At 37.0% G+C, this 17,100-nt stretch overlaps 1 protein-coding gene across 1 annotated transcript in view; it reads right to left on the bottom strand.

Moving 5' to 3' along the window:
• The window catches only part of PPFIBP2 (PPFIA binding protein 2), an 84,319-nt gene that overhangs the window by 23,250 nt on the left and 43,969 nt on the right, over positions 1–17,100 (bottom strand). Inside the window, exons 5-7 of the mRNA XM_026087755.1 lie at positions 9,644–9,775; positions 4,039–4,221; positions 2,077–2,169 (exon numbers count right to left, since the gene is read on the bottom strand). Coding sequence (XP_025943540.1) covers positions 2,077–2,169; positions 4,039–4,221; positions 9,644–9,775 — 408 coding nt within the window. The remainder of the gene's footprint in view (positions 1–2,076; positions 2,170–4,038; positions 4,222–9,643; positions 9,776–17,100) is intronic.

The following is a 17,100-nucleotide window of genomic DNA, read 5'->3' as shown; positions in this document are numbered from 1 at the left end:
CAATTTTAAAAAGATATTTTGTTTTTTAATTCTAGTTACAACTTATTAATGTAATTGAGAACCTATTAATGCTGATCCATCTTCCCAGCAGCATGACAAAACTGCTCTTCCTCACACACATCAGAAATGTTAGGTAGCAAATACGACAGAAGCAAAGCATGGCTTGGAAAACAATATTCTATAATGAAACAGAATTCAGTGGTTAATATGCACTTACTGGAATTTGCACTGCCTCCAGATCAGGATAAAATCTCATACATTAAAGGCTTCAAGAATACAGAAGGAAAAGAATTCTGATTGTCCAGTGTGAAATACAGTGACTCTCATCTTTTTTCCTATCTTTGAGAAAACCTGGCAACAGCATGCTTTACTGAGGTAATAACTTCATTAAGATTTTCTTCAGAGCATTAAAGCCTTTATAACTTACCATTCTGCATTTCCCCCAGCAAAAGCAAAGCAGCAAAATTCCTTGCAGTTAAACAAAAGCAAAAGCACTAACATGTGACCAGCTTCTCAAAATATTAAAATCAAAGGGGAAAAACAGCCAGCACTGTTTAGTTGTATTTATTCTACACAAACACATATTTTCACCAGGAAGCAAGCAGCTGGATGGCAGCAAAGGATCACCACTCTGCCTGCAATTCCTCATGGAATAGAAGAATGTGCCTTGTTGCATCCCAGAAGGGCTCCTACACTTCCCAGTGACTAATGTGCTTTTTATATCCAGTCATGGAAGTATTCCAATCTCTCATTTAAGAAGCTGGAGCAACAAGAAGACAAAGCTGCAGACCTCTTAATACTAGATTTGGGTTTGTCTCCTCTGGTCTCTTTGATCTTACAGCTCTCTTAAATACCCTTTTCTTTCATTTCTCATTCCTGACATCTTTACAATTATTTTCCTTTTTCCTCTTTTCCCCTGCACTTTTATTCTTTTCTGCTCCCATATCTTCTCTGACTCAACAGTTTTACTGTTTTCCTTTCTTATTTTCCTCATTCTTCTATACTTTTCATAACCTTTATCCCTCTTGGCAGCTGGCCACACACTGTTTAGCAAAATATTTTCCCAAAGACTGTTCAATGTCACCACTTCAGAGAGAACATTTTGATGAACATAGGAGATACTATCTTAATACGAAAAAAGGTAAGATAGCAAATTTCAATATTCATCAGAAGATTCTCAAAAAAATACTAATACAAGTAAATATGTATCTGTCATTTCTGGATCAGGCTATCAAATATTACAAAAAACCCTCAGTTTAATAACTTGAAATGTTTTTCCCAGATCCAGCCACAGCTCAAAAAAATCAGTCATTCATACAAACAGTAGTACATACATGATGCAGGAAGGGAATATGATTACAGCACAAAAGTATACCTCCAACAGGGAAAAATAATAAGGTGCTTCTTAATCTAGTGGAAAAAGTGCTAAAAATTCAAACTAGAATAAAGTGCAACTGTTTAACAATGAGAATGTTCAACCCATGAAATAAATTGCTGGAGAAAATGATGCAGTATTTCAAATGTCAAGTATCTCCAGATTAAGAACTGACAGCTTTCCAGGAGTTATTCAGGTCAATTTGGGGTAAGGCAGGTATGGCCTTTGATATATATGAAATCAAAGTAGTGATCTAATGGTGCATTTTGGGCTTAGTGTCTATTAAAATAAATTCCAGAGTAAGCAAACACCCAACCAGCTTTGCATATCTCTTCCTTACAATGATTTTCAGCCTGGAAAGCTTATTCCATAGAAACTTGTCACCATTATAGAAATGAAAGACAGAAAACCTTCAAAGGAGGCCTCTCCTCAGAACAATTCTTTTCTAAGTCCAAATGCTTCTTTTTAAGACAAAGGTAGAAGTCTGGAAACTGCAAGGAARGGAGCAAAAGGCACAAAAAGAAGCTACAAAAATGTTAAGCCAAAATACTTATTCCACAGATGGTTCAAGAAAACCTGACTTCATAGTTACCAATGACACGAGATAATTGTAAGAAAAATAAATACTGACAAGAAGTGGTGCATATCCCTTTCCAGCTAAAATAAGTCTGTCATTAGTGAATAGCAAATATTCTGCTTACTTTAGTTGCTTTCAATTTCCACTCATACTGATTTCTTTCATTTTCCAGTTCTTCTACTTTAATTCTGAGGTGTCTAAGTTCCTGTAGCAAACTCTGCAAAGGAAGAAGAACAGCTAAATGTAAGATTACTCAGGTAAATAATAATTTTCTGTGGTCTCAAATTAAAGATCATGCACGGACCATGCAGTAATAAACACTGAACCATCCGCATAAAAAATTGTGGCCTAGACTAAGTAGACAAAAAGCATTTTTAATTCAGAGATTATTATAAGGAATATTTTCTCAAACTCTCTACCTGAAACTATGAGCAAATTTCTCAGTCAAATAAGACAGACAGATGACCCTGGTGAAGTCATGGGAGCCTCTGTGGAAATGAGCTAAGAAGTCCACAACTGTCAGTGGCATATAGTATTAACTGTTCCCCGCAAAGAGGTATTTAAGCTACTTATCTAAGAAAAATAACACTCAGACTAAATATTATTTAACATGTTATAGGCGTTCAGTACCATACATTCGTAGTCGTATTTGACTGACTACAGAATGCTACTTTCAACATTGATGTTTGCCACTTTCCAAATTGAGTTGATGCAGTGTAGAGTTGCAGCCCCCAGGGTTTTTAATATTCTGTCTATTCCTCTGACAATGTTGTCTTTTAAATTTCCCTTCTCCCTTCCTTTGACAGAATCATTATCTTAACGCTCATTCTTGAGGCCAACAGTGTTAAATCCTTGATGTACCTCTGACAAGACCAAATGTCTTGAAATGAACTCTAGATTGTAGTAATTTGGAAACGTAACCTAATTTTAGGCTTCTGTATAGTATCACATACATTAAGCAACCATACTAGTGTCTTGGATTAAATTAATGTTTATTGTAAATGACTCCCAGATTTGGCTTTCAGATTATTTCTCCAGTATGCAGTTTGCATGGTAGTTTAATAGCTCACTAATCAGTTCCAGACAGAGGTAGGCTCAGAAACAATAGCACTATTTTCACAACAGGCATCATCATCATCATCATCATATCCAAATGAGTTATTTTTGTAAAATAAACCTATGAGAAAAAATAGTGAAAAAACCCTCACAATATAAGCAGATTAGTTGTAGGATCAGCTTTGAGTATTCAAATTTTAATTAAAGAGATGTAGCAACAAAAGCAAACAGAATTAAAAACAAATCTTAAGTTGGACATTTTCAGGCATACAATATGATTCCACCTTCAGTTGATTTAAAAAGTTTGTGCACAGCTTTTGCTTTGACATGTGGCATAGTTTTGATCAGATAAAAGTGAAGATTTGTAACGTAAATTCAAAAATGCTTTTCTCATAACTGCTTATGTCAGAGAATAAAAAAAAATGTTTTAGATTTGTTATTTTTAATGGTACAAGGAGATTATTCTTATTATGGCTCCTTTCATTCACTTGATCATAACAAAAAGAAAGAATACATTCCATATTATTTTTAGACACTTTCCAGATAGTCTTACCTGAAACTGTATTCTATACCTGTGTTAAGCTTTTAAGATATTCAAGAATTAATTATCCACTGCGTTGAGAAGATTGTTTAGGATGCACTATAATGCATGGCTAGGGTGACATTACACTGAGGAAAATTACCAAACCATCCTGCGGATCAAACAAAAAAACCAAAACCAAAACAAAAAATGGCTAAAAGAAAATATACTTGTGACCTAAAAATAAAATCAAAATCATGTAAAAGCTGAGAGATGCAATGGTTCTTACAGATATCTGTGCTTTAGTAGTCAATGGTGACCAAATTTGTACCAGTGCTGGGATTTTGCTTTTTAAAATTTTTTTGTATTTTTTATAACCACAGCACTATTACTAACAAAAGCCACAAAGATTAATGCCAACAATTCACAACACAGTTCTGGTTAGCAGAATTTAGTTTCTGTGAAAGAAGAGGCAATACACAGGCTTCTGCTAAGGTGTACTTCTCGTACATCACACCGAGAACAATTCTTCTGGCTGAGGGTCTCTACCACTGATCTTGGACTAGCTTGAGGACCATTAGGTGTCAAGTCAGGCTTCCTATCTTGAGACTTTCTTTCTTGGATTCTACTATTAATTTCCAGCTGCAGTCTACACATCTGCTCCTGTAGCTCACTGATCAGGTTCACTACTGACTGAAAACAGGGGAAGAAAAAAGAAAAAAAAGACAGGTGAGAAGGAAAATGAAGACAAGATGCAAAGAAGATATTTCTACAATTGCAGCACAAAGTACATGACGCATATCACAGGTAAACTATAAAAAGACAGATAATGTGTCTCCTTTCTGATGAAGTATGTGTGAATGGGTATAAATCTGGAATACTGCATAAAACTACAGCTTAAACACAACAGAATCTATGTTCCAGAGTAATTTGTAATTCTTATCCCAATGTGAAGATCAGAATTTGCCCCACATTTTTAGTAACTTATCCAGCCAAAGTCAGATATCAGGAAAACTTGGAACATATTTTGTTATGCTGGCTGAAGGGCAGACTTCTCCTGAAATGGACTTGGTTACATTAATTTACGCAGCCAAATCACCTATTAGGAAAAAATTGCCAAGTGCTCAGTTAGGGCCATATCTACTTTGTCTTTTTATAAATAGAATTTACTAGTAAAGTAATTCTGTCTCCAGGTTTAGCAAGGGTCAGAAAAATACTACATAATCTAGCTTGCTATTTTGCTGTATCCAGCTGGGCAGTATCATGACATAAAGAAACAGTTAAGCAACATATGTAAGAGAAGTCAAAAGAATATCACAGAAGAAAAAGTAATGACCTCTAAGTGCACTGATATGCTGGCCAGCTTCCCTGAAACAGTCAGTGATACACAAAAAATTGCAGTTATGGAAAGCAAACCACCAAATACAAATATTAAAGTCTATATAACATTTCACTTTAACTTCCTAGTTCAGCAGTAAATAGTCCTGGGTATTTTCTCAGAGATTATAAATTTGGAGGGTCTCTCTCTTAATTTTCATATACATTGACAAAATATGTTTTGCAACTTTTCAGTTTTCCTAAGTGGAATAAATTTGATGAGATTAATGCATTTCCCAAAGAAGCTAAAAAGTTACTAATGGAGAGAACAACAGAAACAGGGCATGATTTTTTTTTCTTCTGCATTACAATGCATAACAGTCTTGTAATCTCAATTTCCGTGTGATTCAATAATCTCAAAGCTGGCTGCACCTGTGTTAGGAAACAGCTACTGCTTTCTGCAAGGACAGGATTTACATTATTCCAAACAGATAAATACTTAACAGAGCCAATCTTGAACTGCACCAGCTTCCACAGACAACTTTAAACATTCACAAAGATTCCCCTTCAAAAGCACACACATCAGTGAGCTAAAAAAGTTTCACAACAGTTAGCTGTTTTTCTTGGGCACTGTGCTTAAGATGAAATTCAGAATAGCAGTTGTGTATGTTTCACTTTATGCACGTTTTACTGAATCAACCTCAGAGCATGCCTCATGCTCATCCTCTCTCATTCAACAAAGCTTTTATGAACATAAATGAGGATTAGCTCCTTAAACAATCAAAAAAAATAGAAATTTGGAAAAAGCACTGCCTCCAGTATACCAACTCTGCTATATCCAGTCTTTTATAGGCTGACATGTTTTGCCAGGGCTGCACTGGTAAGAAAAGACAGCTTCCTTCAGCATCAGCTCATCTAGGTGAAATTATATCCTTCTTATGTTCACTGGCTACATTAGTTGCTTTACAGCAACACAGTAGGACACTGGTGAGGAGAACGTCCCTCCAGTTAACTCTTCCTCTTATTGTATTGTAAAGCAGAATTGCATTGTATTGTATTTGTATTGCATTGTAAGCAGAACAATCATAGTATCAGGTTTATTTACAATTTAGATACTATCCACAACCCTGCAGCTTTCATGCTAAGGTTTTGTTTAATTTTTACCATCACTTCCACAACCAGACACCTCACTGAGCAGTATGAGCTGCAGGCTGGAACCATCAGGCCACATGCCCATCTCCCTTGTTTTCTTTTAAACACCAAGGTCTCAGTCTACACTCGTCTCTGACAAAAAACACTTAACCCATATAAGCTGTGCAATAAAAAGGACCAGAAGGGATATTTGGCTCACTGACTCAAGTTTCTCTGAAATTACAAATAACTGTATCCTAGATATTTAATTCAGAAGTGTCCACATAACAGCCACAAAATCCTTTCCAACAGCTTACAACAAACTTCAGATCTTCAGTACAGGAAAATAAAACCCACAGAACTTATCACCTGACAGAAGAGGCAAGCAGGAGAGAACAGGGCTTATTAAGCAAGTTGAAGTGGACGATTATTCCTGCGGTCTCCTGATACAAGGGCTCTTTTATCTATGTATGGGTGGAAGAGACATCTGAGCTGCAGCAAATCACTTGATAATGCTGCTCTTACATACCTTGCTACATTAAGTAAACACATTTCCAAAATTCTAAGACTTCTCAGGTAAGGGAAAAGCAACACAAACTCTCTTTAGTGGGATTTCAGAAACCTTCACAGTAGCACCACTGCAAAAGGAAGAGAACATTATTCTGCAAAAAGATAATTAAAATGACAGAACTCAGAGGGAGACTGTCCATTTACAAACAGCTATTCTCTTGGTCCCTGTGTTTTATATATATATTATACATATACATATATATATGGCACTTTAAATTTAGCGTGCTTCTGAAAAGTCAGAGACAAGTGGCATTCAGTGTGGAATTAACACCTTTGAGAGCTTAGAGATACTTGATAGACTTTGTTGCTAACTAAAACCAAAACTAAAGCACAACTGCACAAGACAAAGTGAAACGAACCTGACAGATTAAGACTCACTCATATTTAGAAGAATATCTTAATTTGCTTTGTTTTTCCCCAGCGCAACCAGAGAGGTAGTTCTATAGATAAATTCTATCTGGCTGGAAACAGCTGCTGTGAAATAAGCCAACACAAAATTAGAGTACAGACTGCAAATATCTTTTAGTTGAATTATTCTGCAATTACACATCTCATTTAAAACTTCTTTTAAGCCAGTTATTATACTTAGAAATGGCAGGGTCAGATATGCAGTATACTTAAAAGGCTGTTTAAAATGGTTTAGTTAGGGGGTGTCTCTGGAACACATATGCTAGGGTGAAAACTAAGGACTAATACTTCTGACAATGGCCAAATCATTCCATCACTGCTCCGCTGACCTCTGTTAATCCTTAATTCAGCCTTGAAAGCAGCAATTGCCAAACTGCGGTGTATAAGAAAGGATCCAGCTCTGTCACCCACAGCTTTGTTCCCACTTGTGTGAAAATATTTATTACAATTTCATTTGATACATTATATATTGTAACAGCATGTTGTGGTAGCCATGACATTCAGAGATACAATTACAGCAAGATTAATTTCATTCAGTCATGTCAGTTTGGAGAATTGTGTCACTCTGTAGCAATTACATTACCACAACACAATTCTGTAGGCATAAACAAGAGTCAACTAAAGGTAGGCTGTTTGCTTATTTAAGGATGGTTTATTCACTAAAAAGATGTAGTCAGGGAGTGAGTATGGGAAGACCCTCAACGTTATTACCAAATCTAAGCAGTATTTGTTGTCAAATTGCATAAAGAAAATATATTGAAAAACTTCATCCTGATGTTTGAAATTATGTTCATCTTGGAAACTAGTAACATTTACAATAAAAAAGATGAAATGGGGTTAAAGCATTAGTATTCAAACAAGCATCATATCTGATTGAAAACAACCCCTTTTCATTTGGATTAATAATTATTTGGAACAATCTGAAATCATTAAAAAAAGTTTCAACAAGCAAACCAAATAAGCTCTCTTCGCTTCCCACAGCTTTAGTTACAATGCCCGTTTTTCTTGCTTCGTATACATAGGTTTGCAGCTTTCAGCAGGCCAGAAATCTAATCAGACCTTTGGGTAGTTAATAATTCAGGGCATGCTTAACACAATGATTCTCAACTTTTCCATCAGATTAGAATCCTTTTCCATCTCACCAAGATGCTTCCTCTCACACAGCAATACAAGYGGGCCACACGCGTTATTGCAGCGGCAGAAGAATTTCACAGGTCAGAAGCCTCACTCTCATCACGGGCCCAGACTCACTAAGTACTCAAGAGCAGCACGCGGGCAAACACGCTCGCAGCTTTGTTGCCTTCCAGGAGTCAGGCTGACTGTGCCTGTCCTGCAATAATTCAAGCAGCCTCTTCCTGGCATTCAGCATGTCACAGGAAGTGCTGAAGGCCCCTCAGGCAGACGGTGGCTGGGAGCAGGCGGCACAGACCTGTTAAGTTTTCAGGTAGTATGAGACTGCTTAGGCCTTCTGTACACAAGACACCGACAGCTGTGGGTGAAAGAGCCTGAGAAGGCCACAGACGGTAAAAACAGCAGCTGGTCCCTCTCTGACTTGCAACCTCTGCCAGAAATTGCTCTCTTTAAGCTATCTTTTCATCTCTAAAGAAAACTTAAGAGGATAAATAAATAAATAAATAAAATAAACACACCCAAAATGTATTATGGCACTGCAGGTAAATTACTTGTGCATAATTAGTAGCTATCAAATATTTCACTAGCAACATTATGGAGAACAGTTTTCTAACACTGCCTGGATTTCAAATTCTCCTAAGTCTACTTGGAACATAAAATCTTTTTTCAGTCAGCAAAGTGTAAATCTGGGCCCCAGCCACAGCCCTACTAATCCTCCCCTGCCAGTTGTCCCCTTACAGGAGCACTGAGCAGAGCAACACATGACAACTCATCAGAATAGTTGCATCTTCCATAATCCCTTTCCTTCCCAGCTCCCACCTGCTTGCTCACTACCACGAGGAGGTTTCTCGGAAACTGGGCTCCCTAAAGAAAATTGATTATGGACCTATTGTTCATGCTGATTCCCTGTTTCATACTCTCTTCCTTAACCAGTATGGTAAAAAGCAAAGTTTCTTTGGTGTCTGGAACTCTTTGCATCTGAAAGGGAGCATGGATTAGAATTTCCTCTAATGTGTATAATTTTTTTCACTATTTATTATGTAACCACAAGGAAAAATACCCATTTGAGGAAAATGTCCTTCCCCTTTTCTTTCCTTTCCTTCCCAAGTGCCATGAATGCATTAAAATCAGCCAGGGCCTCTGCATACAAATGTTTGTAGCATTCCTCATACTACTGAGCTGGTAGTCTTCTCTCCCACATAAATGGGGAAATACAAGAGCTCTGTTAGGCCTCAAACTGCCATGCTACTTCAGCTCCTTTAAATAGGAAAGGGTTAAGTAAATGACAATGTTAACGTATGCATCTGAAAGGGTCTTTCTGTATCTTGACTAAAGCCAAACAGCAATCTTTAAAATATAATGAGAGAGGGGAAAAGAAACTACACCCCAAAAATGTATAATCATATTCATCACCGAATTAAGAGGACCAATGAGACAGACTGTGCTGTAAGTACAGGAGAGCCTACTGCATGCTGATTACAGCTCAAGAACTCAGGTGTACGCCAGCATACCATAGACACATGACAGAATAAAAGATCAGCTAATAAAAGAAGCTCACCTCAGCTTTGTTCTGTTTCTCTTCATATTCACTCTGCTCCTTTTCCATACCAACCAGCTTAATCTTCAGGTCTGAAACTTCAGCCATTAGATCTAATTTCTGAGTCTCTAATGATGTTCGATTTAGCAACTCCTGAAAGAAAAGTAGAATATTTTCCCCAGTTATTTCTATTTATGTGAACACTGACAGAATGTTATGTGGATTGCTGGCAGACCCATTGAAAGGTCCCTACCCAGTGCTTCTACTTTTTAATACAAAAGCAAAATGAGTCTCTTCTTCAAAAGCTACAATCACTAATGCTTTACAATTCAAAAAAGATGGATTTGATATAAGCATTTACTGCAGGCGGGAAAAGTAACTATTAGCTATGTTATTGAAAACTTGACAAAAGTATAAAACACGAGACTGAAAACACGTTCACATCCATAGTTAAAAAAGAAAAAGTGGTTTGCAAATTCATATGAATTTCTCTACCTCCCTTAACAGTGGTTATCCCTTGAACTGTGTGTTCTTAGTTCTGCAGCTATTTTCCCCTAAATGTTCTCCCTTGCTAACCGTTAAGCCACTGTCCACCTCCCCACTTTAAGAAAATGTGTGGACCAGAGTTAATTCCTGGGCAACACATCAAACTAGAAAACAATACTGAGGCTGTACAAACCCAAAGCTACAAAATGCCATAGAGACCTTCAGATGACACATTACAAAGCACTCCATTGCTTCCTAGAACGCTCATCAGACAGAGCTATGTTTTAGATTTAAAATGCAATGTTTTGGAATTATATCATTTTTATAATGTGTTATTTAACCAAAGATGTATTACAGAATGAGTACCCTAAGCAAAACAGACAGCACCAAAGATAAGCAACATTTCCCCAGTCATGCCAATAGTACTTGAAAGTTTACACTGCGTAGTACTTTTGAAAACTATGCATAGTGTGGAGGGAACAGCACTGAATGGGAAGTGGTATGACTTAACTGGAATCTAGAAGGCAATGTCTAACCTGAGTAAGTGGGTAAACTAGAAACATTTGGCCATGGCTTTTACTTGTGTGACCCAAGTTCATTTTTTAGGTTGTAGGGCATATTTTGGACAAAGTGGTATCGTTGTGTTTGGAAAAGTTTCAACATTCACCTCCTTGCATCCTTTAGCTTCCGAGAAAGCCAAAGCCAAAAATCTTCCCAAACTTAACAGAATATAATTTCTAAAACTATYTCTGTTGGCCTCCATTTTCAAAGGGAAAAAAAAATCTATTCAAGAGTCTTAAGTTTTACGAAAAATCAATACCTGAGTTTCAAAGTGTTTCATTCGTTTTTGTAATAGAACTTAGGTTTCTAATTGGACATACTGTTTTTTAAAATGTAATAGCAATTTGTAGCTCACATTGGTGTTCCGATCATATGAAATGGAGTACTGCAGAATTACAGAAGATTCTGCTTTGAATTACACAGAAGTGACTTAACTGAAGTTGGCATAGTTATTTGGGATCTACACTGATGTTACTGAGGGATTAGAAACTGTCTTTCTCCAGCAACACCCTTTTCTCATTTCTTCCCCTTCCACAAACAGAATAGTATGTTGTAGACTATGGTTTGGAGCCAAGGAAGTGGCAAACAAATGTTACTTTAAAAATTATACAGTTGCAGTTTATTTGGAACCCAAATCTTCTCTACATGTAAATTGTTTTAATCTAGTGGGAATATTGTCCAAATTAAAAATAGTACTAGACTTGCCTCTGCATTGCAACACCAAGTATCTAAGCCACCCACTGTTCCCAGAGCTGTGCCCATTCCTGCTGACATTGACAATGATATCTGCGTATGGATGGGAAAATAAACAGCAGTGTAGCCTCATGCCTTGTTTTTTCCCTGAATGAAATAAATCGATCACTAACCAAAAAAGGCCAGTACACTGCCCTTTTTGTTCAGAAACCTTAAGAAGCAGTCACCTAACAAAATCATAGTAGTGACTGCTTTCTAAAATTATTACATTAAATGGGGTGATGCAATAAAAAGCAACAATTACAAATAATTCTTCAATGCTTCAGAAAAACAAGGATATAGGACTACACTAATTTGCACAAGTTCCAGAGGCACATTCCAACCCCGACTGGAGCAGGCTTTGTACAGCTGTAAACAGAGCAGAATTTTACAGGTTAAGATATAGTTTTAAATGGGAACTTTGATATGAAATAAAGCCACTGAGCATTAAAAAGGCTAGTGGGATAAGGTGACTTTGGCCCCTATTCACTGACAGACTGTATGCACTTTTTGAATACAAACAACACGAATTTTTTTAAATTTGACATTGACATGGTGTTCCATGATAAAACAAGATTTCTTAATAAGGCAAGCAGACATGGCAACCATCTTGAGATTTTTAACAAAAGATCTATGCGGAGTGCACTGGCTGGTATCACTCCTTACATTTCTTACAGACTCCCAAGCTACGCTTATTTGCCCAGTGGAGACTAACACCTTACTCCTCTCAGTCTGAGTTCAATAGCTCCATGTGAACAGTATGGTGCTACCCGGTATGAGTGAGCATGGAGGCAGCTGACATGTTTTTGTTTTTAAACAACTCAAACAAAATTTTACATTTTGCTCTGAAGATGGAGAACCAGAACCTCAGCTAGTGTAAACTGGCATAGAGCTTTTGCCTTAAAATAGACAAAATAGCTAACTACCCCTAGTTTGTTTTCAATGGTGCTACACTGATTTAAACCAGATGACAATTTATCTTGCATGTGGAAAGTCTAACTTTTGCTTTGAAAGAAAGTGCCGTTTAAAGTAAATGTCCCCTCTTGAAATGGATAACATCTGGAAGCAATTGTTTTCATCTTCAAGCAGATGCTCACAGTGAACAGTTCATTAGAGAATGTGACCCATTTTGCTGCAGAGAAATTATAGTGTATTTCAGTGGTATGATGCAACTTGAAGCCAGCCGGAATAAATATGCAATTGTAAGAAAAGAAAATACAAATTTATGTTATTGGTTTTAAAGCAAAAGAGATAATATAGGAGATGCAAAATGGTGGTTTGGGCTGCAGTGGCTTTAGGAGGATCTTAAAGTACCAAAGTGCAGTATAAAAATAGAACATATTCTACAGAATCTTATTTATAAATAAGATTTTTGTTTTTCATTTTAAAAATGCAATGGAAGTATAATTTAATTTCTCAGAGTTATTTCTTTGAAAAACAACCTTTAACTTTAAAAAATAAACTGTTTTAGAGTAGAGTGATTACAAAGACAAGTCATGGAAAAGCTACTATATTTGTATACCAGACAGATCAATGCACATTGAACTATTTCCAAACATAACTGAATTTTTAAAATTCAGATTGTATACTTGCTAAATATTAAGTCATGCTTTTTAATATTCCCAATTAAACTGAAGCATGTGCTAAATCTCACTTTCACATTCTTTTGGCTTGGAAATACATGGTTCTTGTAAAGCTGTTTATAAAATTTAACAGGACATTAGATAGATTAGAAAGAGGACACTACATTATTTTAGGTCGTTAATTATAAGCATAGCAAATTTCATGATATTTAGCAGTCCACAGAACAGAAGAAGTAATCATGCTATATACCGATAGATAAACCATAAATAAGATTTTAGTTAAGTAAAAAAGCAAATTACCCAGGAATCATATTCTGCACTTTCACACTGTGTAAAATACACTGTATAAAATACAATGCTGCAGAAAGTTTGTACTTTTCATCCTTATTAAAATAGTTCAGGGAGGGGGAAGAGAGAGACAGAGAGACCTACCTGGTAAACAAGGTTCAGCAAGAACCACTACTACTGAGGCCTGCACTTTTTAAGTGCTGTGTGTCAGCTGTGGCAGAAATAAGATACTTGCTTAACTGAAAACACAGCTGAGAGCAACATACATGCGTAAACTCCATGAAATGGTGCAAGTCAGTAGCAGAGAGGGAATTACAGCCCTCCCATTCATCATTTGCACACTGTATAGTTAAGCACTGGAAAGGACAGAACTTCCCATTACACTGACAATTTGAATAGTCTTTGCATACGTTTGATGAGCAGACCTGTACCAACAATAACTGTAAAATAAAGCAGTGTTATGCTTGCCTATATAGATAGGCTGCATGACTTTAGCGCATACTCTAAAAACCTCAGCCTTACCACCAGAGCAGCACAGAGTACAGTTCAAAATCTGAAACCAAGAGCACTGTCTGGGACACATTGCCCTGCACCTTGCACCCAGGCAGAAGTGGGCTAAAAGCTGACATCAGAAAGAGAGAAAGCACAGAAATTCACTCCTGTTTACATTCAAGCATTTCAGTTTCTATTTGTATTTTTAAGACAGAACAAGTCCCAAAGCCAAGTTAGATACTTCGTGCTTTGCAACAGAATTTGCTTGACAGAAAACAATCATGCTGATGCTATGAAACCATCTGAAAAGAGTGCCCTGGATGGCTTATTGCAGTTATGTGGCAGAAGGAAGATGGAAGGCAGAAACAAACTATCAAACCATGGCTAGGATTTGGTACAGGTCAAGCACAAGAAAAACACCACACAAACCAGAGTTTTGCCACAACCTTGACTGGCAAAGCAAACTGTACACTGTGATACTCCATGTCACAGAGCTTCAATGGGAACTAGTATTTGTTAAATTAATCAAAAGCAGAACAGGAATAGCTAAGAGGTAACTGTTATTATTCATAATGATTACCACAATAAATGCACTTAAATGAACTGTGAAGGTGAAATCTGTCTGTGCAGAAAAGTCTCTTTTCAAACTGACCTAAAACAGTTGTCAAGTTTCACAACCTCAATTCCAAACCACCAATGTTGTTACATTGTGTGTGGTTGGTACTTTCTGTCACGGGACAATTTGGGCTACATATAAATCAAAATTTGCTTTTGCTTTATAGTTCTGTCCTACACTTGAGTACTGTACAATGAAAGAACGGTTGACAGAAAGCACCACCCAACCGTGACTGTGGTTTCATAAAGAGCTACACCAAATGCACAGCTCACTTTTGCTTTTTTGCCAGCTCTACCACTCCTTGAACTTCTCTGCAAGCTGGTTCAACTCGCTAACCAAGCAGAAAACCATCCTCTGCTTTTTTAAACCCTGAGTAAGTTTTCTGCTAAGTCATTGAGGAAAACGCCAGGTGAGCATGAGAGCCAGTACAAGTGGCAGAAGCACATGGCAAGGAATAGGGAGAAGGATGGAATGACAGAGTAAGGCCTTCCCCTTTTAACAGGAAACTGCTAGATTGGCTCAACTCATTTCACCTAAGTTCACATGTGGACTAAAGAAAATTATACCCTCCTCTCAGAGTGATGATATCTTCCTGAAAAGAGGCAGCAGTCTCATGCTACTGTTCAGCATCCAAGATGTCCATCCTAAATACTGAACAGCCATTTTATATAATTCATATGAATAAGTATGTCTGCTGTTTAATGAAACAGAAAAAGTTTAGTTGCCAAAAAAAGCTGCATGAAAAAGTTTAGTTGCTGTTTCCAAAGTATCTACATGATAGCTTTGTAGTAGGGTTCGAAACAACTGCGCATAGATCAGAAGCCAAAAGGATTTTAGCCAGTAACCCCACCCTTACATAGTGGACAAGTCTCTGCTAGAGTAGATTCAGCAAAAACTATTTTGCAGGGCAGCATTACATACTACTGCTCTACTGGTACTACCAGCTATCTTACTAAGGAACTTCATGAAACTGTCTTAACAAAGCTTAGATTTTTTGTTTTTATTGTAGCATGTTGCACACAAAATTAACCAAGTCAGATTTTCTTACAGTTCCAGAAATTAAAAAGACAGGGTTTACCCTGGACCCACACATATGGCTTCCTACAAAAGTAAAATACTATGCTTAACCATATTGTAATTAGCTTATTTCTACTAATATACACTAAAGATTTTTTTTAAGCTAGGACAATTATCGTCATCTTTCATTTTACCATTTAGAAGAAGCAGTCAGCAAAGTTCACAAAGGTAAAAATCAGTGGAGTTCAATATATTGTAAATAAGCAAGCAGAACCATGAAGTAAAATTAGAGTTACAATGCACCTCAGGAAGATAATAGAAATGCCTCTAAAAGGCAAGAATATTTATATAGGAACTTAGAGTTGGATGATTTTTTTAATACAAATAATTTTACTGCAAAAACAAATAAATACTGTTTTGCTTGCCCTGAAGAGCTCACTAACAGTTTTGACTGGAAAAACTCAATGACAACACCCATACTCTATCGTCTATTTGCTAAGTCCCATGGGTACTTCTACAGGTCACTGGAAACTGATGGCTGAGGAGATCTGGAGCCAGCTCTCCCCCAAACTGACTGACCCATCAAGCCATTTAAGCCCCTGAGGTCGGACACTCGCTTACTCTCTTTTTGACACAGTAACTGTGAGGAGGACTGTTAGCCACACACCTCAGATGAGTCCGCTAATCTTCACACTGGCAGGTCATTCTCAGCTCTCCAAATCTCAAATTATTCCCTGCAGAGGGAAATCTTTTCCAACAAGATGAACTGAGAAAAGAACCTTCACAATAAATAAAAGACAAATAGGGCTCTCTCTGAGACCTAAGAAGCGTAAAATTTATCTGTGGGAATTTTGAGAGATCTGTGTTTCCCGTATCCCAGGTCAGTACATTGACTCCTGGGATCCGAGAAGGATGACACCACAACTACCATCTCTTCCTTCTCCAGTATTTCATCACATTTGCTGTTCTTATTGTTCCCAAAACTAAACTGTTAATTCAATACTTTTTCTCATTCCAGTGAGAAAATAAAGTTTAAATATCTTAGCTCCACACTAAATTTTTTTTTAAATTTTGGTTCAGCTGTTGAAAGTACATCATCCACATTGCCTTCCTGTTAACAACCTTCAGTTAAAATCTGGAATTGTATGCGTCTCTGCGTGTGTCTGTTTATGTGTAATGTTCAAATGGAGAAACTCAAAGGATTAAAATGAAACACACACAAGTCTTTGGTAGGCTGTGGCCTAGATAATTCTTTCTCTCAAAAATAAGCTCAAGCTATTCTACATGCTGTGAGCATTTGAGAGATCAGCCACTTAGCAATTTAGCAATGAACAAGCAAGCTTGTCAGTACTTATGTAAATTATGTTCAAATGCAAGCTCTCACAACTATGATACAAAAGAACCGACAAACTTGAGCTTATTGTTAACTATATACTACTGGCCAGGCACGATGATGGCAGCAGCAGAACGATGTACTACCAAATAGATATTACCATAAAAAAAATTCATATACATATTTAGACATCATATACAATAGTTTAAGAAGGGCTGGCTGGCTGCTACTGCTACACGATAAAATCTTCCATGATTTCCCTAGGTTTACATTAACTCTGTACAGGCATAGGTTCACTAAAACAGGGCTCAATGTATTATCAGATTTGGTACTTCAGTTTGCCCAAGAGTTAGAAAGGCATAATACAGGT

This window comes from Apteryx rowi, unplaced genomic scaffold, assembly GCF_003343035.1.
Source record: "Apteryx rowi isolate R43461 unplaced genomic scaffold, aptRow1 scaffold_73, whole genome shotgun sequence".
Taxonomy (NCBI): Eukaryota; Metazoa; Chordata; class Aves; order Apterygiformes; family Apterygidae; genus Apteryx; species Apteryx rowi.
Note: the sequence above shows the minus strand (reverse complement) of the source record. Positions and strands in the feature narration are given on the sequence as shown.